This window comes from Protomyctophum bolini, assembly GCF_963924005.1.
Source record: "Protomyctophum bolini genome assembly, chromosome: 3".
Taxonomy (NCBI): Eukaryota; Metazoa; Chordata; class Actinopteri; order Myctophiformes; family Myctophidae; genus Protomyctophum; species Protomyctophum bolini.
Genome location: NC_137864.1, coordinates 51,291,071 through 51,312,937, shown reverse-complemented (window position 1 = coordinate 51,312,937; position 21,867 = coordinate 51,291,071). Strand labels below are relative to the sequence as shown.

At 43.2% G+C, this 21,867-nt stretch overlaps 1 protein-coding gene and 1 long non-coding RNA gene across 2 annotated transcripts; both read right to left on the bottom strand.

Annotated features, from left to right (window-relative positions):
* Window positions 1–2,453: 2,453 nt before the first annotated feature.
* Window positions 2,454–13,663, bottom strand: LOC308312662 (5-demethoxyubiquinone hydroxylase, mitochondrial-like). The gene is made up of 7 exons (XM_080759327.1): window positions 13,470–13,663; window positions 11,574–11,675; window positions 9,451–9,527; window positions 8,512–8,626; window positions 6,482–6,621; window positions 4,124–4,192; window positions 2,454–2,708 (listed from the first exon to the last, which is right to left on the bottom strand). Exons 1-7 carry the CDS (start codon window positions 13,552–13,554, stop codon window positions 2,631–2,633), a joined length of 666 nt encoding a protein of 221 aa, XP_080615453.1. The 5' UTR covers window positions 13,555–13,663; the 3' UTR covers window positions 2,454–2,630.
* Window positions 13,664–14,626: 963 nt separating this feature from the next.
* LOC308311752 lies at window positions 14,627–17,231 on the bottom strand. The gene is made up of 3 exons (XR_013963701.1): window positions 17,102–17,231; window positions 16,038–16,163; window positions 14,627–15,196 (listed from the first exon to the last, which is right to left on the bottom strand). It is a non-coding gene; the product is annotated as an uncharacterized lncRNA (long non-coding RNA).
* Window positions 17,232–21,867: the final 4,636 nt, after the last annotated feature.

Sequence of the window (21,867 nt, the reverse complement as noted above, 5' to 3'; positions counted from 1 at the left end):
GCCCAATTGCAAACCCCTGAGCACAAGTTTGTGGACATGGCCCAGACTTCCAAATACAAGGACAATAAGTTGACAGTTATATCCCAAGGCCATAATACGTTCCACCAGAAGCTGATATTTCATAAGTTTGGATGTAAAACAAACACACACACACACACACACACACACACACACACACACACACACTTATGTTGGGAATATATCATCAAAAAAAGTCTGCGACCCATTTAGACCCGAGGTAAAAACATTCACTTTGAAAGAGTATATTCAAAGATTTGCGACACATTTTTACGATTTTTCAAAAATAGCAGACCTACAAGCTCGTAGCTTGTAGATCTGCTATTTTTCCAATAGCTAAATTATAACATAATGTTTAAAACACCAAAAGGGATTCAGACATTTTTTAAAGTCCATAGACTCGGCAGCCTCATGACATCACATAATCTTCGAAAGCCATGCATTGGAGGGGCTAGTAGTGGCCCTCAACATGAGTGGGTCAAGGGTAAACAGACCCCCCCCCCATTCTCAACGAAGTAGGTGTAAGTGGTTAAAGCTCAAAGATTTTAACCCATTTAGGCCTGGAAAACGTCTTCTACGTAAATCCCAAAAGTTTTCTGAAAAGCCTATGTTTCTATGTCAGTGGTACTCAACCTTTTTCATTTCAAGGACCACCAGAATTACCCGTATTTGGCCCCAGAACCCCATCTGAAAATATGCTGCTCCAGGGACTCCCCCCAGAAGCAAAGATTTGAGTTAAAAACATTCACTCTGAAAGAATATATATATTCAAACATTTACGCCACATTTTCACGATTTTTCAAAAATAGCAGACCTACAAGCTCGTAGTGCCATGTGCTATGAGCTTGTAGATCTGCTATTTTCCCCAATAGCTAAAGCATAACGTAATGAACACTAGAACACTTTAAAGGGTTTCCCGCCCGAAGCGGGTTAAGCTAGGGTCAAGGGAAAGAAGCCTGTACTGGATTCCAACACACAGCATGGCAAGAAGCAAAGCCTGTACTGGATTCCAACACACAGCATGGCAAGAAGCAAAGCCTGTACTGGATTCCAACGCACAGCATGGCAAGAAGAAAGAAGCAAAGCCTGTACTGGATTCCAACACAGCATGGCAAGAAGAAAGAAGCAAAGCCTGTACTGGATTCCAACGCACAGCATGGCAAGAAGCACATACACACACACACACACACCAACCATGTGTCTTCTCCTCGGTGCGCTGGTATGCGGCGCGCAGCGTCTGAACACGCCACAGGGGGGCTTCAGATCAATAGCTGGAATGAGTGCTTCTCTCACCTCTGTTGTTGAAAGGGCCTAATAGATGGAGGGCCCCCGAAGGGCCCCCTAATAGATGGAGGGCCCCCGAAGGGCCCCCTAATAGATGGAGGGCCCCCCGGGTAAGCCCCCCGTTGTCAATCCGTCTTTCTCAGTAACCTGAATGTACCTTGAACAGCTGTGTGTGAGCGGCACTTAGCCGTTAAGGCCAGGATGACAGGCCATTGTTCAGCCTGATGTAGAACCCGCAACGTGTGAAAGAGGAGTTTGTTGAAAGGCAGGGTGGCACAGAGTATGGCAGGGTGGCACGGGGTGGCACGGGGTGGCACGGGGTGCCCCCCCCCCCCCCAGGAAGCAGGAAGCAGGCACAGCAATACCCCTCAGTTTCTGGCGCCCCCTACTGGTATTATTAAGTCACATACTCGTGCTCATGACAACATGTACACAGGTACACACACAGGTACACAGACATTGCTGGTTGTAGGAGTGGTTGCACCACTGAAGTCTGAAACATCCTTGACATTCTTTCTTCTTGAGAAGCATGTTTATCAAATAACATCTAGTCAAACTTAGGGCCGATTCATACTCCTATTTTACCGCCGTTTCGGCGCTGTAGTGCCGAAATGATTTCGGCTTGTCAGAAATTTTCAGCAGCACTGAAGAGTCGACTTTAGGACGGTACCCGCCCCCCGAACCTCAAATGACGTCACATTGTAGGCTCTACAGAGCCCAAATGACGTCACATTGTAGGCTCTACAGAGCCAAATGACGTCACATTGTAGGCTCTACAGAGCCAAATGACGTCGCATTGTAGTCTCTACAGAGCCAAATGACGTCACATTGTAGTCTCTACAGAGCCAAATGACGTCACATTGTAGGCTCTACAGAGCCAAATGACGTCACATTGTAGGCTCTACAGAGCCAAATGACGTCACATTGTAGGCTCTACAGAGCCAAATGACGTCACATTGTAGGCTCTACAGAGCCAAATGACGTCACATTGTAGGCTCTACAGAGCCAAACCCACTTTTATTCGGCTCTAAAATAGGAGTATGAATCGGCCCTTAGTTTGATTTGCACAACAGCCTCTGAAAGTTAGGATGGACATTGTTTTATGGGACATTACACACTACAGTACAATAAATAATTCAATTAAGATCTGGTTGCTTTTTCAACAGTTAATTTCTGCATATAAATATTTTTATTTTGGCAAGGAATTTATTTTGTACAAAGTGCTTTATTATCAGTGAAGCAGTATGTCAATGAAATTGTTTGAATAATACCACACACTTATATCATTCTGGAAAAAGGGGGAATTCACATGAATAAAAAACACACAATTACACACGTTCAGAAATAAATATTGCAGCTTTGCAACCGAGCTGTATTGCATTCTTCAACAGCCAGTATCCAGGTACCTACAAGGAGAGAAGAATGGCAGGGTGTTATTTGCTAGGATCTGAGATTCTCCTGAGAATATCATATACATGTGTGACTAAATTTGACTGAGGGACTGCCATTGGATTTTTTTTAAATTTCGTTTAACCCACCAGTTTTGGAGATATGGCTTATAGAGAAATGTCTTGTAGAGAAACAGCGAGTTGAGAAAACGGGATTGAAAGGTTCACTTCTGTGGTCTCTAACATTACACCTAGCTACATGTTTAAGCATTTATTTCATATTTACATGTCTTCTGTGGTCTCTAACATTACACCTATAGCTACATGTTTAAGCATTTATTTCATATTTACATGTCCTCTGTGGACTCTAACATTACACCTAGCTATACATGTTTAAGCATTTATTTCATATTTACATGTCGATTTCAGCTCTGACACTTATTTCAGACATGCTCTAGTATGTGAAGAGTCTGCCTGTGCTATAAACTCATTTTGGGGGAACAAATAAAAAAATGTTTTTCTCCTCTGGTGAAAAGCTGGAATTTGCGCGATGGCAGTCTCTCAGTCAAATCTGGTCACATGTTCTAAGTCATCTGTGAAACATTGAGTCACTAAATATTGCAACAAACAAAAACACCACAGAATAATAAACAGTATTTAACAAGATCAAAACTAAGACAACACTGCTTAATTTAGATCCCTGGCTAATGAGACAAATATGCCTTAAAACATACCCTCTACGACTAAAATAAAAACACCGTTTTATTTCATAAATAGATAATCTTGATGATGTCAAATGTCCATTATGGTCTCTAGCCCTATGGAATGCAAAAGAAAAATAAATGAATAAAAAGCAATATTTTAAATACTTTTTAAGAACGTGCATTCCATACTGTATATCCCGGAACACACGTGGACATATGACATATCATTAACTTCATCATCATTAACAGGAGCAGTTCCTATTGAGAAAAATATTATTTATTCATGAAAGAAAATATCTAGGTTTATTTTTTTCTATTTTAGTTATAGAGGGCAAGTATAATGTTTTAAGGCACTCTTGTCTTATTAGCCAGGGATCATTTTAACTAAAACTATACTTCTCTAAGAGTTAATCTCATACACAAAGCATTAAGGTCATTACACACTGGCGAATTAGCGACGCGATGCGAATAAGCGATCTGAAAATGTGAAATATTGCATGTTGCAGTTCGCCTGCGAACCTCTGCAAAATACGACACCAGAGCGAACAAATAAAGAGCGAAAACGGTCGCATTTTCGCACATTCGCCACTGATGTGGAAGCTTGCATGGACTTCAATTGTTTGTTTTTTTTAAATACGAATTATTCGCACGAATATATCGCGTCGCCAATTCGCCAGTGTGTAATGACCTTTAGACTGCCGTCATGGTTTAACTACAGATCAAACTTACAGATTCAGCGTTATGCTCCAGTCCGGTATCGTGGTGCTCCAGCTCTTCGTCGCGGAATTCCTTTATTATCTTGCAAAATAAACCAAATGACCAGTTTTACCACTTATTGTCCAGAGTCCATCTTAACACAGTTTAATCCAGGTTACTGGCGCTGCTTTATACGACATTCCCGCCTTTTGTTTTATGCGTTTAATCCGCCGTATTGTAATAAATAAAAATAAACTCCGTCTTCGTCGCAGAGATAGAGACTAGAATGGTTTAGTTTTGATGACGAAACCGGAAATCGTCACATGCTGTGGTGCTGCTAGGGCTTCTGGGAAATTGAGGCCAATGCAAATGAACGGGGTACAACGCCTCATGGAGGCGGGTCTTGTGCTGCGTCTTCCGGGTGCACCAAGATGGCGGATGGTGCGATCGGTTCATAACAAACAGAGGAACCTTTTTTCGCTGGATTTTCACGGATCAAAAGCCCAAATAATTCAGCGTATGCTCTAAAGGTAATACAACAATCTCGGCAGCGTAGGGTAGTTGATTAAAATGCGGGTTACGCGTTTAAACCAGTCAAACTGTTTTAATTGATTAGACTTCTTATCTTGATTGATGAGATAAATTCCCCTTTCTTTCCCTCCCCACTCGGTGTCATTTGTCTAGTAGTGTAATCCTGGGCGCTACACTCCCTCTGCCAACCTGGGGAGAGCAACAAACCTACACCCACTACCCTGACACCGGCACCCCATAATATGAAGTGATATGAAGGACCACTTTGCATTTCAAAGTTCCAAATTGTTTCCACCCAGTTATAGCCGTTTAACACAGCCAGTGAATACATTTAGATTAGGGCTGCACGATTATGAAATGATGGCCGATATCCGATCTCAGATTATTTGTCGTATCTGCCGATACCGATTCTGACCGATATTATACGGTCTAGGACCACAATGGAAACAAGCCTATACACTGACACGACACAGCATATTCAGGCCGGAGTCACCACCCCCAGGGTAAGCTGTGATTGGCTCTCGTTCACTGCAATGCAATTTGCGGCATTTCCAAAACAATATTGCGCAGAGTAGCAGATTATCAAACGTATTTGCAATGCCATACGTTGAAAGATCTGTTGCCCGTCGTGGACAAGGCACGTTACCTCCGCAAGTTAGATATTATCGGCATAGATGTTTGTCCGTATACAGTATGTGATTAAGGATTGGAAAAAGTTTCATTGGCAGCCATAGAAAATTCCGCCCAGGGTAAAAAACCGGATGTGACGTTTTTGGGTGTTCCTGTCTTGCTCCGTGTCAGTGTATAGGCCCTATAGGGCCAAAGCCTGTTAATAAAGTATTCAATCAATCAATCAATAACATACACTATTTTCTATAAGTGTCTGTTTGCACAACTGAATGACACAAGAGTACACAAATTAAATGTAGATTTTATAATTGTTTTAGCTGGTGATTAAATAATCTGTATTATTTTTAGACTGTTCCGATACAGATATGACATTTTTCTGGCCGATATTATGGCCAATTCCGATGCTATACCGATTAATGGCACATCCCTAATTTAGATGATGTCACCAGAGCGGCATCAGTAGGCGGAGATCTCTGATTATCTGGTGCATCTGATCTCTGAGCTTGTAGATCTGCTATTTATTTTTTTTAATCGGGAAAACGTGGTGCAAATCTTTGAATATATATTCTTTCACAGCGAACGTTTTTTAACTCAAATCTTTGCTTCTGGGGGGGGGGGGGGGGGTCCCTGGAACAACATATTTTCAGATGGGGGTCCACAGCCAAATACAGATAAGTCTGGGGGTCCTTGACATGAAAAAGGTTGAGCACTATTGATATAGAAACAGTCCAGGGTTTTTTTTAGGAAAACTGATTTTAGAAAAACAAAATCGTCCTCAGGTCTAAATGTGTTAAAAGGGCTTTCCGTTTGTACCGCGGTCACGCATCCTGAATGGAAGACTTGTCTTGTGCATAGAAGAAAATAATTAGCATCAAAATTTATTTTTTAAATATTTTTTTATCCCACAATTTTTCACCCCTGTGTCAATCATCTACACACCCTCCACCAACCTAGTCCCCATATATGGGGGACAAGGGGAGAGCAACGGACTTGAACTCATGCTTCCTTCATGCCTGAGTGTCCAAGTTGCTCTTTTACACCTGACGGGGGGGGGGGGGGATATTCCACTGTTACTTTCTTAGCTTACGCATGTTTCATGATAAATGTTTTTATGTGATGTATTCCCATGCTTTTCTTGTTCTTGCTTAATGTAAATCGCTCTGGATTAAGAGCGTCTGCTAAATGCCTAAATTGTAAATTAGCATCATAATGTAAGTGAATAAAACTCACTGTGAGGAGTTGAGTGTATCGTTCTGGGTCCTCCTCCATCAGAGCTCTGATCTGACTGTTGTAGTGCGCTGCGATGGTCTCCTCTACGGCCACGGTGCACGCCATGGCCGCCTCCTTCCCCAGCAGGGCTGTAGACGCACCTGGACAACAACAACAACACGCTGGACTCAATATGGTTTTCAACCCTTTTCATAACCCATTCCATCCTTAGGACGTCATGCCACACGTCATAGGGACCCCCACCGACGCGTACATAGGACGTCTGAGGACGTTTTTTGTCAGTTCGCCTTTCGGCTACCGTATGCTACGCTCTGGGCTCATATTAGCGTACCGTTGACTTACATGTTAGCGTGGCGGAAAGAATGACTCGTCTCTCCTAATCCAGGGCGCTCTCCGTGGTTTTGAACGGATCGATATGCTGGCGCTTCATTTCTGCTCCTCATCCGTCTCTCTCCCGCAAAATATGAACGCTTTTTGGATCATATATCGTATAAATTAAAACGATCGCAATGTAAGCTAGCAATGTAAAGTAGACTTTTTTTTTAGTAGATCGTTTCCGGGTCGTGGGTTTCAGAGTAAAAGCGACCAGACGCACTCTGGCACCCCAGAGCTCCTATTTTGAAGAACTTCCGGCACCGATTGTTAGAGCCGCTATAAGCAATAATATGTCAACATTTTAATGACCTTTTTTGGTATTCAGACAGCCAGCAACGGGTAGAACGTCTGTGACACATCTAGGGGGCCGCAATCTGCATTCAAAGATGTTCCAAGAAGCTTTGTCATTGGTCAAAAAAGAACCTAGTCGCAATGACTAACCAATCAGGAAGCAGACAGGTCAAATTTGACCAATGACAGAGCTTTAGGAACATCTTTGAATGCAGATTGCAGCCCCTAGATGTGTCACTACATTTTTTTGGGAGCGTTCTACCCGTTGCTGGCTGTCTGAATAAAACAAAAATGTATTATAAATATACATATTATTGATTATAGCAGCTTTAAGTCCCATTATTTATTGATTATTTGAGCCATGGACCACCGTTGACATTTAGCCTTTGCAGACCCAAAACTAAAGAATATGTCCACAATAGAGCGTCGCAGTCCCTCCCCCTTTCAGAACAACGAGTGGCCCAGGAAATGAAACCCCAATGCATTCTCCCATAGGATTTTCTTAAAGTATTTATTTAAAGACGGTTACGCCACGGACAAAGCCAACTCGGATCGTGACAAATCATGACAATGAACACAATGTTTTGGGCCGATCAAATCATTAGAAAGAAGAAAATAAAGGCAGGAGACAACACTATTTGTTTTGTTTTTCTTCTAAATTATTTGATCGGCCCAAACATTGTGTTCCTCGTCATGATTTGTCACGATCCGAGTTTCCTGGGCCACTCGTCGTTCTGAAAGGGGGAGGGACTGCGACGCTCTATTCCATGCTGTATTGATGTTGGTACCATTAGGAGAGATACAGTAACAGGCAAACGTTGACCAAAGTAACAATGCTTCTACATTCTTCTTCATTGTGTAGACTTCTTGTTTAACAATCAATTTAACTAAAATGGAACCAAATGGACCCATATAAGGGCTCCATTTGGTTTCATTTTACACTCAATTGCACACAATTATACACAATTGAATTGCTTTACTCTAATAATAATAGCCAATAGCTCAGATTTATATAGCGCCTTTCTGAATACCCAAAGCGCTTTACATAGGAACACTAGGAACGGTAGTGTATCAGAAGGTAAGTGTATCAGATATTGTGTGGCTTCACCAACCTAATAGAAATCCAGTGACGTTCCATATGGGTAATAATATTACTCTAAAGTGTATCACATATTGTGTGGCTTTACCAACCCAATAGAAATCCAGTGACGTTCCATATGGGTAATAACTTTACCAACCCAATAGAAATCCAGTGACGTTCCATATGGGTAATAATATTACTCTAAAGTGTATCACATATTGTGTGGCTTCACCAACCCAATAGAAATCCAGTGACGTTCCACATGGGTAATAACTTTACCAACCTAATAGAAATCCCGTGACGTTCCATACAGGTAACAACATCGTTGGGCGAACTCTGTTCTCCGCCAGGATTTCATTGAATTTGGCGAGATGTTTCTTTTCTTGGTCCCACATGTGCTACATAGAAACAACAAGGACAACAAACAATAACTTGGGAGTACAGTACGGTAATAATAATAATAGCTGATAACTGATTTAAAGGGTTAGTTTAGATTTTTGAACTTAAAGCTATGAGAAATATTTGCCATTAATATAGTGGTTGCAAAAGTATTCATTGATTGCCCGAGTCCAATGGTGGGAGTTCTGCTCTGGTGTTGGTGAATAATAACCCCTTTTGGTGTTATCATGTTATGCTTTAGCTATTGAAAAATAGCAGATCTACAAGCTCGTAGCGCACCACCGAGTGGCACGCTACGAGCTTATAGATCTGGCATTTTTGAAAAATCGAAGGACGACATTTTTTTAATCTGATCTCAGGTCTAAACCCTCTAAGACCTGCATTAATTTCTACTTGCAAAAAATAGATTTCAAACTTTGTACTACGAGGACTAAGACTAAAAAAAATGTTAAAAAAATAAATAAAAATAAAGTTTGATGAAAAATACCTGGATAAGAGGTCCCATCTGATCTCAGGTCTGTGTGTAGTGAACTGTGCCCATACCTGGATAAGAGGTCCCATCTGATCTCAGGTCTGTGTGTAGTGAACTGTGCCCATACCTGGATAAGAGGTCCCATCTGATCTCAGGTCTGTGTGTAGTGAACTGTGCCCATACCTGGCTAAGAGGTCCCATCTGATCTCAGGTCTGTGTGTAGTGAACTGTGCCCATACCTGGATAAGAGGTCCCATCTGATCTCAGGTCTGTGTGTAGTGAACTGTGCCCATACCTGGATAAGAGGTCCCATCTGATCTCAGGTCTGTGTGTAGTGAACTGTGCCCATACCTGGATAAGAGGTCCCATCTGAGATCGTCCCAACACGGCCATCTGGCCAGCGTAAATGCGGTTGGCACCGTATTCCCCTGCAATATTATAGATGTACTCTGTTACAGGTAAAAGTACTCTGTTACAGGTAAAGGTCTTCATGCAGTCAATCCAAAATGTGCTTGAGTAAAAGTACAAAAGGATTGGCATCAAAAAAGTACTGTGGCATCAAAATGTACTTAACCCATTTAGGCCTGACGTCGAAATTAACACAAAATAAATCACAATTTCTTTCAAAAATAGCAGACCTGCAAGCTCGTAGCTTTTTCAATAGCAAAATTATAATTATATTAATGGGTTAAAAGTATGAAAAGCAATCATTTGCATAATTTGCATCGCGACACATTGTGAGCTTGTAGATCTGCTATTTTCAATTGGCCAAAATGTATATATACTGTAGGCCTGAAGTGGTATTGTAATAATATATTACATATAAATCCACAAAGTAACTAAAGCTGTCAAATAAGTGCAGTGAAGAGTCAACAATATTTGGATCCGACATGTAGTGGAGTAGAAGTAAAAGTATTGGAAACCAGAGATAACCATGTAAAATACTTATGGCAGAGATTAAAACAGGGTGCATTTTGCATCCCAAAATGCAGTTTATAGTTAAAATAGGGTGCATTTTGCATCCCAAAATGCAGTTTATAGTTAAAATAGGGTGCATTTTGCATCCCAAAATGCAGTTTATAGTTAAAATAGGGTGCATTTTGCATCCCAAAATGCAGTTTATAGTTAAAATAGGGTGCATTTTGCATCCCAAAATGCAGTTTATAGTTAAAATAGGGTGCATTTTGCATCCCAAAATGCAGTTTATAGTTAAAACAGGGTGCATTTTGCATCCCAAAATGCAGTTTATAGTTAAGGGACACAATAAAACAACGACCTCTGCATCCACTACATCTACTTGTCCAAAACTCTTTCAAACTCAGATCAAATGCTTGGTTACGCTACGTCGTAACGTCGTGCCCCCAACTAAATCTGAGGCTGGGGAAAAAAGCATTGCTTATTTGGGACCCTGGTCTTGGAATGACCTTATACAGTCCAGACTCAAACTGAACCCTGGTCTTGGAATGACCTTACAGACTCAAACTGGCTGCTGTGATTCCCCTAGTGAGCTTTAAAAGGATTGCCATCATGGGCACACTTCCCATACACTGCTCCTGCTGTGACGTATAGCAACTGTCTGCTTACTTTTTAGTCAACTAGCAATTTCCGTTGCTTAGTTTTTTTTAGTCCTTATTGGTCGCGTTCCTGTTCTCCCTTTAAGCTTCTTCGGTAGTGGGTATATTGTATTTATGAGCATTGTATGTCTGTCCTGTTTTTTTGTTGTGTATTTTTTGTTACTGGCAGAGTTGTGTCACTTATTGCCTCTTGTCTTGGCCAGTTCACACTGTGTAAAAGAGACTTCAGTCTCAATGTGGTTTTTACTGGTTAAATAAGGTTAAATAAAAATCCACGGGATGCACTATACTGTACTGTAGTGCATTTTTGCAGTACTAGTTTATTTTGCTAGCTTTAGTTATAATAATCATTTCTTCTTCTGTTTTCTACATGAATATAACCATATGAAATGAAATGGGAGTTAAATGCTGCAATTTGTAAAAAATAGCAAAATATGACTCCCAACGTGGTTGAAGTGGGACGCATAAAATGTCCCTGAGACTCATTTCTAAAAGACCATCCCTGCATCCTGAGACTCATCTCTAAAAGACCATCCGTGCATCCTGGGACTCATTTCTAAAAGACCATCCCTGCATCCTGGGACTCATCTCTAAAAGACCATCCCTGCATCCTGAGACTCATCTCTAAAAGACCATCCGTGCATCCTGGGACTCATTTCTAAAAGACCATCCCTGCATCCTGGGACTCATTTCTAAAAGACCATCCCTGCATCCTGGGACTCATCTCTAAAAGACCATCCCTGCATCCTGGGACTCATTTCTAAAAGACCATCCCTGCATCCTGGGACTCATTACATTGAAAACCTGTTTACATCACTGATATGGTTACCTCCAAAATTGTACAGTACTTGAGTAAATACCATGTACTGTACTTAATTACTATCCAGCCCTGCTGCTCACCTGCGTGGTCCACGCGTAGCATTCTGTCCAGCATGGCCTTCTCTTCAGCATCTCGAGGGGGTGGAAGCACGCTGTAACCCCGCGAGGTCACCACCAGGGGGCCTGATAGAGCACATACACAAGACCTGAGACCAGATTCTACTAAAATGTCTTCTAAATCATTTAGTTTTCTGAAATAAACCTATGTTTCTGTCCCCCCGGGGGGCCTAAATGTGATAAATGCTCCGTTTGTCACCCATTAAATATTTCCAAAGACGTGGAGAGAAAAATGGTCCTCTAGTTTTATATCCATGTGAAACTTCTGGCACAAAACGCGTATTTAGTGAATTATCTCCACTTTTTCAAGAGATGCACACGGACATCTTTCTCTCCGGGCGAGGGGGGGGGGCGGAACAATCGATGAACTGATTTTACAAATACGTCCTGTTTACCGCAGACGTCATCACCAATGGACCAGGGAAACACAAAAGTTTGCAGTCACACAATTGGCAGGTGGTGTGATTAATTGCCCAGCACCTATCGCAAAGCACCTGCCAATTGTGTGACCGCAAACTTTTGTGTTTGTGATGACGTCTGCGGTAAACAGGACGCATTTGTAAAATCAGTTCATCGATTATTCCGGCCCCCCGGATGTCCGTGTGCATCTCTTGATAAAGTGGAGATAATTCACTAAATACGCGTTTTGTGCCAGAACTTTCACATGGATATAAAACTAGAGGACCATTTTTCACTCCAAGTCTTTAAAATTATTTAATGGGCGAGTACAAACGGAGCATTCATCACATTTAGGCCGCACATCTTAAAGTTCTACCAGAAATCAAGGAGGGTGATCTATGGCTCATGTATGTGAAATACTGTACATACTGTATGTAACAACAAGAGCCGTTCTAGGGCTAATGGTACCCCAACTTTCAGCAGCTGTCACAAAGCTTCCCAAGGTCGCCGGCTCGGGCCCCTAGCTAAATCATTACAGCATGCCCTGGACTGTCATGATTATCATGATTATCCTATCTACAGTAGAGTAGACATGTGATGTTATAATGAGCTACTTTCAGTCAAGACATTCCGTGCAGGACTGCAGTGTTGGGAGTTTGGAAGCGCTCTGAAAAGCACTTTGACAACTCCCCATGTTGAAGTTAGTTAGTCTACTAATGTTAAATATAGACTGTAACTACCACCAGTTATGTCCCCAGCTGAATGATGGGGAGTTGGTAAACCAAATGGACCATTCATTTATAGTTTAGGACCTTTAACTGGCGTAAAACATTTAATGTTACACTCTCAAGAGCTACATTATTGTTAACCATCTGCATTACGAATTTACAAGAAGTCTACACAATTAGAGAATGTAGAATAATTGTTATTTTGATCAACTTCAATCAAATCAAACTTTATTTATAAAGCACATTTAAAAACGACTGTCATCGACCAAGTGCTGTACAAGTCAAGAAAAAACATAATAGCAAACAGCAATACAATAAAATAAAAACAATACATCAGTGTCAAGTGGGTACATATGAATATAATAGGCACTAAATGTAAGAGGTGCTCAATATAAAAGGTTGGAGATTAAACTGGGTTGTGATTAAAAGCTAGGTCGAAAAAAAAGGTTTTTAAGCAGAGACACTAATCGATGCAGCTGAGCATGGTTAAGGAGGGATCGAATCTTATCCAAAAGCAAAATCTTCTTTGGTTTTGAGTCTGGCTAAATGTCATCAAATGGTGGTCCGTGGCTCAAATGCCCCAATAAATAAATAATAGACCTTATGTCACCTTGATATGAAAAGGGTTGACGTGTCTTGACAACCATTGAGCTGTGCATGAAGGCTTGCTCTCTCTGCCCAAGTGAATGAAATGAATGGTGTTTTTAGCATGTTGCTAATGCTAACAGCTTACCTCTGGGTTTCAGACATTGCCTTGCAGCGGACAGGTTGACATTTACGGCCCGGTGCTGCAGAGCGACGTGGGCAGCCCTCTGCATGTTGGAACACCTCAGGTTTGGACCAAATACACTCTTGTAGTTTAACAGAAAACAACAGAATAAACACTGGTGTCATTGAACTATACAGCCTACTTACTACATGCATGCATGGCGGCGCATATTTATGATGTCACCAATGTAACCTCGCTTCACTTTTGTTGTCAAAGTGCGGTCCGGGGACCACTAGGACCTTTTCATGTCAAGGACCCCCACAAATTGACAATAATTATCCCGCGGACCCCCATTAGAAAATATATGCCATAATAAGAGAAGATTTTTACAGCTCTGGCAGTGAATATTCTCAACCCGTTTAATTTCAAGGACCCCCATTTAAATGGCATTTCTATCTCTGGGATATATTGTAAAATCAATGTTATGTTTGTCATATGTCCCTGACAACAACATATGTATGTCAGCCCCCGAGTGGGTCCGTTTGTCCATACACTCGTTACAGACCCATAGTCATGTTGAACTTTAAGTTATGGTTTATATTGTAAATACATATTGTTTGGTGCACTTTTAAACAGCCGTGTGTCTTCCTCCTTTTGTTATGGCCTAAGAGCCAGGTCATAACAATAGTGATCTGCGAGCTACAGTCGCAATAACTTTAGTTTTACTGTTTTAAGTCCAGATACATTTCATAATTTATAAACCAATGAGAGGTTGTGATAATGTTGGGTTTCTAGTGCAATATAGTTGCTAGGCAAACCTCTGCTCCCACCTAGTGGCCGGCTTTTGCACTGCGACTGTCCTGTAACATAACTAAACTACACAAATCTAATTCATATAATATTATTACGTGAAAATAAAATGACTAATCTCTAGAGCTCTGCAGTGACAAGTCATTCAATTCAGCCACCAGTAATTAAAAAGTCAATATAAATGCATTTAAATCAAATGTATTATTGCATCCTTAAACTGTACCCATCATTTTAAAATGGTTTAAACTGTACCCATCATTTTAAAATGGTTTAAACTGTACCCATCATTTTAAAATGCTGGTAAAGAAAGCTTGATAAAAGTCCCAAAATTCACCAGAACAGGAAATTACACTCCAATATATTGGAAAAAAACAAGAACGCTTTAATAGTAGAATTTCAACATAATCAGTATTGTGAACATTTGAATATACAGGTTGTTATAGAACCAGATAGAACCAGTATAAGATGGTTCTACCACCCCAGTGTCCTCATTATAGAAAAGACTGAGATATCCAGCAGAAATCATGTCCGTCCCTCTTCCTTTTCAGGGTGTGTATTATTATTAAGTCTTATCAAAATGTATGTTAGAAGTCCTCATAACGTGTTCATTTAGCTAACATAGTGTTAACACTATGGACCAGAGCTATAGTAACATAGTGTTCAGTCACTTCTAAGGGAGCAGATCTACCAGACGTGTGTATGGGTAGGTTCTTCTTACGCTGTGGAGCAGATCTACCAGACGGTAGGTGGAGATCCGATCCTGGAGGATCTACGGCCATACGTGAGTCTTAATGTCCAACACTTCTACTCCGACAGACAGACAGACAGACAGACAGACAGACAGACAGACAGGTTCACTGCTGGCTCATCTTGGCCGCCTCAGCTATGATCAGAGAGATGAGCTCCAGGTTTATCAGGAAGACGAAGCGTAAGCCAGCGATCTGAGGAAGACACGGTTATGACATCATCAATCATTATGAGGAAGACACCGTTATGACATCATCAATCAATGAGGAAGACATCGTTGTACAGTTGGAAATATCCTACCAATTTCAAATTATGCCTTAAAAATATACACAGAAAGTTAGTGTGCGCACACAGAAAGTTAAGAACGTCTCCACTGCTAGTGTCTGTGTGACACGCTGAATCACACATGTTTCACCGCAGCCAGGCAAGAAAGACTTCTCCCTAAAGTTCACTTGAAAGTTACGTTTGAGAAACTTAGATAATTATGAATTTACTTATTATTACTTATTTATTTAATTTATTTTATGAATTTACGGTATGACAACAGCGAAGGTGAAACATGAAGGACCGGCTACTCCGCTTCTCTCTCTTTGTTGTCGTGAATGTCGTCTCGTCTGCCGCTACTGTTATGCAGTAGCTCTGCCCACCACACTACTGTTATGCAGTAGCTCTGCCACCACACTACTGTTATGCAGCAGCGTTTAACGTCAGAATTTTGATGCTTGAACTTGACGAGTAGAACTTCCTCTTAATTTGAAAGCTTCCGGAAGTGCGTTCGCATAAATTGACTAAACATCGACTACCCTAGGGGACACGGGGAGAACATGTGAGGGTACCTACCCTAGGGGACACAGGGAGAACATGTGAGGGTACCTACCCTAGGGGACACGGGGAGAACATGTGAGGGTACCTACCCTAGGGGACACAGGGAGAACATGTGAGGGTACCTACCCTAGGAGACACGGGGAGAACATGTGAGGGTACCTACCCTAGGGGACAGTGTCTAATGTGGACTCTAATAATAATAATAATTACCAGGCATTGTAGTGTCTACTGTTGACTAATAGCATTCCTGCAGCAGGATAAGGCTTTGTCCAACTCCTCCGTCAAAACAAACTTGTGTCAGAGAAGAGTGTAGGCGTAGGCAAAGCTGGGGTCCACCTGGGGAGGGAGCCAGAGAGACAATTTAGTCATTCATCAGACGCTCTTAATCCAGAACGATTCACAGTAAGCAACAACAACAACACATGGTAATACATCACATACATGATGGGCGCGTTCTGAAATGAGCAACAATACAAACTAATAGGCGAGTTAATGCTTTAGCTCCGAGGAGGTTCCGTGTCAGGATATCCCTGACGAAATAGTCATCATGAACCATAAGCACCATAAGCAAGCTAAGAACCTAACAGTGAAATATCTATATAATGAAACTATGCATATAAATATAGTGCTATGTCTATTGTCTACATAAAATGCTATCTTAGTTACATAAGTGGAGCCTTTACATGATAGACACTAACAGTTATTAGTGAGATTATAACTAGAGTGAGACAGAAACAGTAATTACTCTAAAACAGTGGTTTTCAACCAGTGGTCCGGGGACCACCAGTGGTCCTTGGGTGGGTTCCAGGTGGTCTCCATGCTAAATGATGGATAGTTGCTAACAAAATGGACTAGATATTTAACTCTTAAGACCATAAAATGAAACCAAATGGACCCGTACGGATCCATTTGGTTTCACTTGATGCTCTCAAGAGTTAAATTGTCAAACATCTGCATCAGTTAATTTACACAATTCTACAGAAAGTCTACACAATTAGAGAATGTAGAATAATTATTTTGATCAACATTTGCCTGTTATCTCTCCTAATGGTACCAACATCAATACTGCATGAACTAAAAAACATGGCATGGATGCACCTGGGACGTATGCTCATTGATGTGTCCCAAGGTCATCAGGGTTTCTGGTCTCCCAACATCACTCAGGTGACCCAGCCGGGGTGATCAAGTCCCGACTTACGTCCCAGTAGCTACCCTCGATCAGTCCCATTAGGGAAAGACAGGGTCACACAGTCCGCTGCTCCCGAACTACTCACTCTGCCAGGACTGGGAGGTCTGGCCTGTGGAAGGACTAGAATCTGTGGGTTGTCTCCTGTCCGGGCCCCTCCTACGTCTCGCCAGGTCCACTCCTGCTCTCACCAGGTGCAGTGCAGGACCTGTGAGTCCACACCCTCTCAATAATCACGTTAAACCACACCCTCTCGTGTAATATTGCTTAAATGCACAGTTGTGACTCTTTTTGATACAGAGACAGTAATGGTGGCAAGTTCAGGAGAGGAGAAAAAATATATATTTTTAATCCAAAATGAGTTAATAGCACAGGCAGACTCACATACTAGACTAGACCATGTCTGAAATAAATGTCAGAGCTGAAATCGACATGTAAATATGATATGACTATTGTAGCTATAGGTGTAATGTTAGAGTCCACAGAAGTGAACCTTTCAAGCCTGTTTTCTCAACTCGCTATTTTCTGTATCTCCAAAACCGGTGGGTCAAACTGAACAACCAATATGTCAATTTGAAGCTTTCACATCACATGAGAACACGAACGTGTCACGGTCACAAATTGCAAAAAATAAATAAAAGATCATCTGATTTTGTATCTATCCGCTAGCCCCTCCCCCCCTGAGAGGTGGTAGCCGCTAGCCCCCCCAGGCTTTCCTTTTAAAAGGTTTGCTTAATTAGAGCCTAATGAAAAGTAACCGGTCGTCAGCCAAGTCTATGGACTTTAATGTTTGTTTAGGGCAGTAAATGACAACGTAAGATGTCATCTGGTTGATATAAATACTGCCCTCGCTGTGCCCCTCACTTCACACAAGTGTGATTTTGGACACAGAATCAACTGGAGTACCCAGACACCCCTTTATCATACAGGCCTGATTGGCCAACCACACCGGAAAGCATCACATGACATCACAACACCGGATTGGTGAAGATTCACATCACAACACTGGATTGGTCAAAATTCACGTGACATCACAACACCATCACAATAGACTATATAAGAAGGTGTAATGCGCCCAGGAACACTCAGTCCGTCAAACTAGTTTGGTCATAATCTGAAGATTCGAGTAGAGTTGTTCTTGCACAGCGAGTTACCCCCACCTCTAATAAGCAAAGAATCCAGAAAGATCTTTTCTACAAGACTGTGGGAAACGGGAAGAACTCGAGGGATTCCATTTTGATCCAAGGTGGTGCTCACGATGCTGCGCTGGGTGAGACATTGGGATGGAGACCTGAAGAAGTGCTCCTTCGGTGCAGCCGTGACAATGGGGGACAAGGTGTTCTTCTTTGGAGGAAGTCTGGATAAGGGAGGACATCATCTGGAGAAGGGAGGACATCATCTGGAGAAGGGAGGACATCATCTGGAGAAAGGAGGACATCATCTGGAGAAGGGAGGACATCATCTGGAGAAGGGAGGACATCATCTGGAGAAGGGAGGACGTCATCTGGAGAAGGGACAGATGGATGTGTATGTCCTGGAAGTCAAAGACAACAAGTCTTTGGACAAGTGGACATGGTCATTATTAGAACAAGTGGAGAGCAACGCTCCCTCCAATCGCATCCACCACACAGCTGTGCTTATAGACAGGACAATATACCTCTGGGGAGGATCAACATACACAAATGACTTTGACAACACACTTTATGCCTTTGATGTTGATGAACTCGCATGGTCCAAGACTTTGACTTCTGGGAAAGCTCCAGAGGCCATGGAAGGTCATTCAGCATGCGTCTCGATGGGCATCATGTATATTTATGGAACGCTCAGCAAATGGACAAATGGAATACAGGGCCACGTATCCTCTAAGATCTATAAGTTCAACGTGGCCGACATGACCTGGTCTGTAGTTTCCACCAAAGGATCCTTTAATCCACCAATTTCAGATTATCACACTGCCACCATCATTGGGACAAATATGTTTGTATTTGGGGGATATCGGAGTGCGGACGTCGATAAGAGTTTTAACGATGATGATGAAGTCAACGAGGAGGAGGAGGAGGAGGAGGAGGAGGAGGAGGACCCTTTTGATTTCAACTTCTTGAAACCTGAACCCGGCAGCAACACTCTAGAATGGTATGAGAAGTTTGTTGAAGAATACGAAAAAGACCGCCATGAGCCTAGCAAATGTAAAATTTATGAAGATGTCACAAATGACAACTGTCAGGACGAAATGTACAATGACATCAGAGTGTTTGACACAGAGTTGGACCGCTGGCTTTGTTCAAAAGACCTCCCACAGTCTTCTACACAGCTTCTTCCAGAAGGACGCATAAAACATTCAGCATTTGCCTACAATGGAGAACTCTACATATTTGGTGGTCGCAGATGGTTTTTGTGGGACGTCTTCGAGGATTTGTGGAAGTTCAATACAAAGACATTCTCCTGGAAGAAGCTTGAGCCCAAGGGGAAACGCCCATCTGGGAGACAGGGGATGTGCTGTTGCATGCTGGGAGATCATCAAATCCTCCTTTGTGGAGGAGCGGAATGTGCAAAAGCAGGCATGGGGAAAAGTATGGACTTTCGCCTGGATGAGCTGTGGATCTTAGACTTATGTCCTCGTCTCAGCACACTGTGTGAGCTAGCGGTCGAACAGCACGGTCTGCAAGCGGAGGTCCAACCGGTATCAGGAAGAGTTCAGCAAGACACTGCGCCTGAATATTCAGCAACAACGACACTGAAGGAAGCCTACGCAAGACCGGTGCACGAGATGATCGCGAGGGGGTTGCCATCAAGCTGTCCAGGGATGTGATGGACAGTTGGAACGGAGCTGTGTGGTGGGTGAACCATCTCACCGCCCCCAACCCCCACTCCGTTACTACTCCGGTGAGACTTGTCTGGGACAGCAGCCAGGAATATAAGGGTGTGAGCCTGAATGGCATCTTGCTGAAGGGTCCAGACGTCTTGAACCCCATCAGGGCGGTGCTGCTTCGGTTCCGGGAGGGTGAACATGCAGCGATTGGAGACGTGGCCAAAATGTACAACTCCGTGTGGCTGGAGGACCAGGAGGTGCACGTTCACCGTTTCTTGTGGAGGGACTCCCCGGCTGATGACATTGAGGACTACGCCGTGGTGAGGGTGAATATGGGCGATATTCGCAGACAAGGTGGAGGAGAGAAACGTCATCGTAGACAGTGCATATGTGGATGCTTTTTTGTATTCACACCAGTAAGACGCGGGAAGCGAACGCAGCTCGTACATATTTGGGTTCTTTTAAGATTTATTTAAAGTTATTATTTTTTTAAGTCTCATGTCACCATGACTCAGCCATAACCATATAAGGAGTCCCCAAAGCAGCTATACGTCCAAATATGGAGTGTGTTGCATCAATCACAAACAAATCACTCAGCTCCATATATGGGCACAAAGGGGACACACACGCACGCACGCACAGACATGATCTGCTAGGTCTCATAGTAAGTGCTCACTGCGTTCGCAATCACTGCGTTCGCAATAACGACCCCCAGAGGCTGGACGACATCCTGGTGGGGGTGGAGACCATACTGGCAACCGGCAGGTTTTTCCTCAAACTCTTCCTCATGGTGTCAGTCAACTTCTCCACGAGGAAGAAGAAGATTCGCACCGAACTCAACCTCACCTTGGAGGACAATACACCAGATCCCCTCACCCGCCGTGTATTGCTAAGCCAGGTAGCAGGACTTTATGACCCCCTTGGTCTGGCGACGCCCCTGAAACAAAAGGGTGTCATCCTGGTCCGGAGAGCCTTTCAGGAGGCCGGAACATTATCCAAGGATACATGGGACAAGCCGCTGTCTGATGAACTACGCGGGAAGGCAGTCGAGCTCTTCAAAGACTATGCTCGGCTGAGTACCATCACTTTCCCCAGGTGCATCACTCCCCGTGGCTGGGTGGGTGAGCCCTGGGGGATTACGTTTTCTGACGGGAGCTGTGACTCCTATGGAGCTGTCCTCTACCTGCTCTGGGAGACTTCTGGTGGAGTTGTGGCCCGGCTGGTGGAGTCGAAGGCCAAGTTGACACCCCTCGATCAGAAGGGCGACGCAGTTAAAGCGGAGATCTGTGGCGCAGTCTTCGCCACATGACTGAAGAGCTACCTGCTGAAACATGGGCGGCTGAAGGTGAAAAGGTGGTACCACTTCGTCGACAGCCAGACGGTATTGGGTGCAATCCAGAGGGAGAGCTATGGCTTTCAAACCTTCTTTGCGAACCGTATTGGAGAGATACAGAAGGCCGGACCCATGACGGATTGGTGGTGGATTCCAGGTCAGTACAACGTGGCCGATCTGGTCACAAGAGGGTGTTCACCTGAACACTTTGACGGTGACTCCCTGTGGCAGAGAGGTCCGGAGTTCTTGACCAGACCGGTGAAGGAATGGCCCATGAAGTCCGCAGCAGAGGTGGCCTCCGGTACCAGGGAGATTGTGAGTAAGCTACAGAGAAAAGCTTTTTCCGCAGCCATTACCAGGTCCCAGACGAAGGAGTTGTCTATGCCAGGCGGTCCTAGCGGTGTCGGTGGCAGGGTCGAAGACGGTGCAACTGCAGGGTCTTCCCTGGTCAGAATCATGAAGTCCTTGCCAGGTGCAACTACAAGGTCTTCCTCAACGGCATTGGACGTCTGCAGTATGAAGAGATTGTGGGGTTCAGCTCTCGTGGATCAGGTGGATCTATCAAGGAGCAGTACCTTGACCAAGCTCTGTGGTGCTGTGGGACAGGTCCGCAGATATGTGCACTCATAGTTGAGTGTGAAACATCAAACCGGCAAGCGGGAACGGTGGGAGGCGGTGCTCACAGTCGAGGAGCGCAAAGTAGCGTTCCAGG

Excerpts from the sequence above, each read along its gene's own strand:
- LOC308312662 (XM_080759327.1), bottom strand. The coding sequence starts at position 13,554 with ATGCAGAGGGCTGCCCACGTCGCTCTGCAGCACCGGGCCGTAAATGTC. Across the intron at positions 9,528-11,573 it reads GCTACGCGTGGACCACGCAG|GGGAATACGGTGCCAACCGC; the intron begins GTGAGCAGCAGG and ends ATAATATTGCAG. Across the intron at positions 8,627-9,450 it reads AGATGGGACCTCTTATCCAG|CACATGTGGGACCAAGAAAA; the intron begins GTATGGGCACAG and ends GTTTCTATGTAG.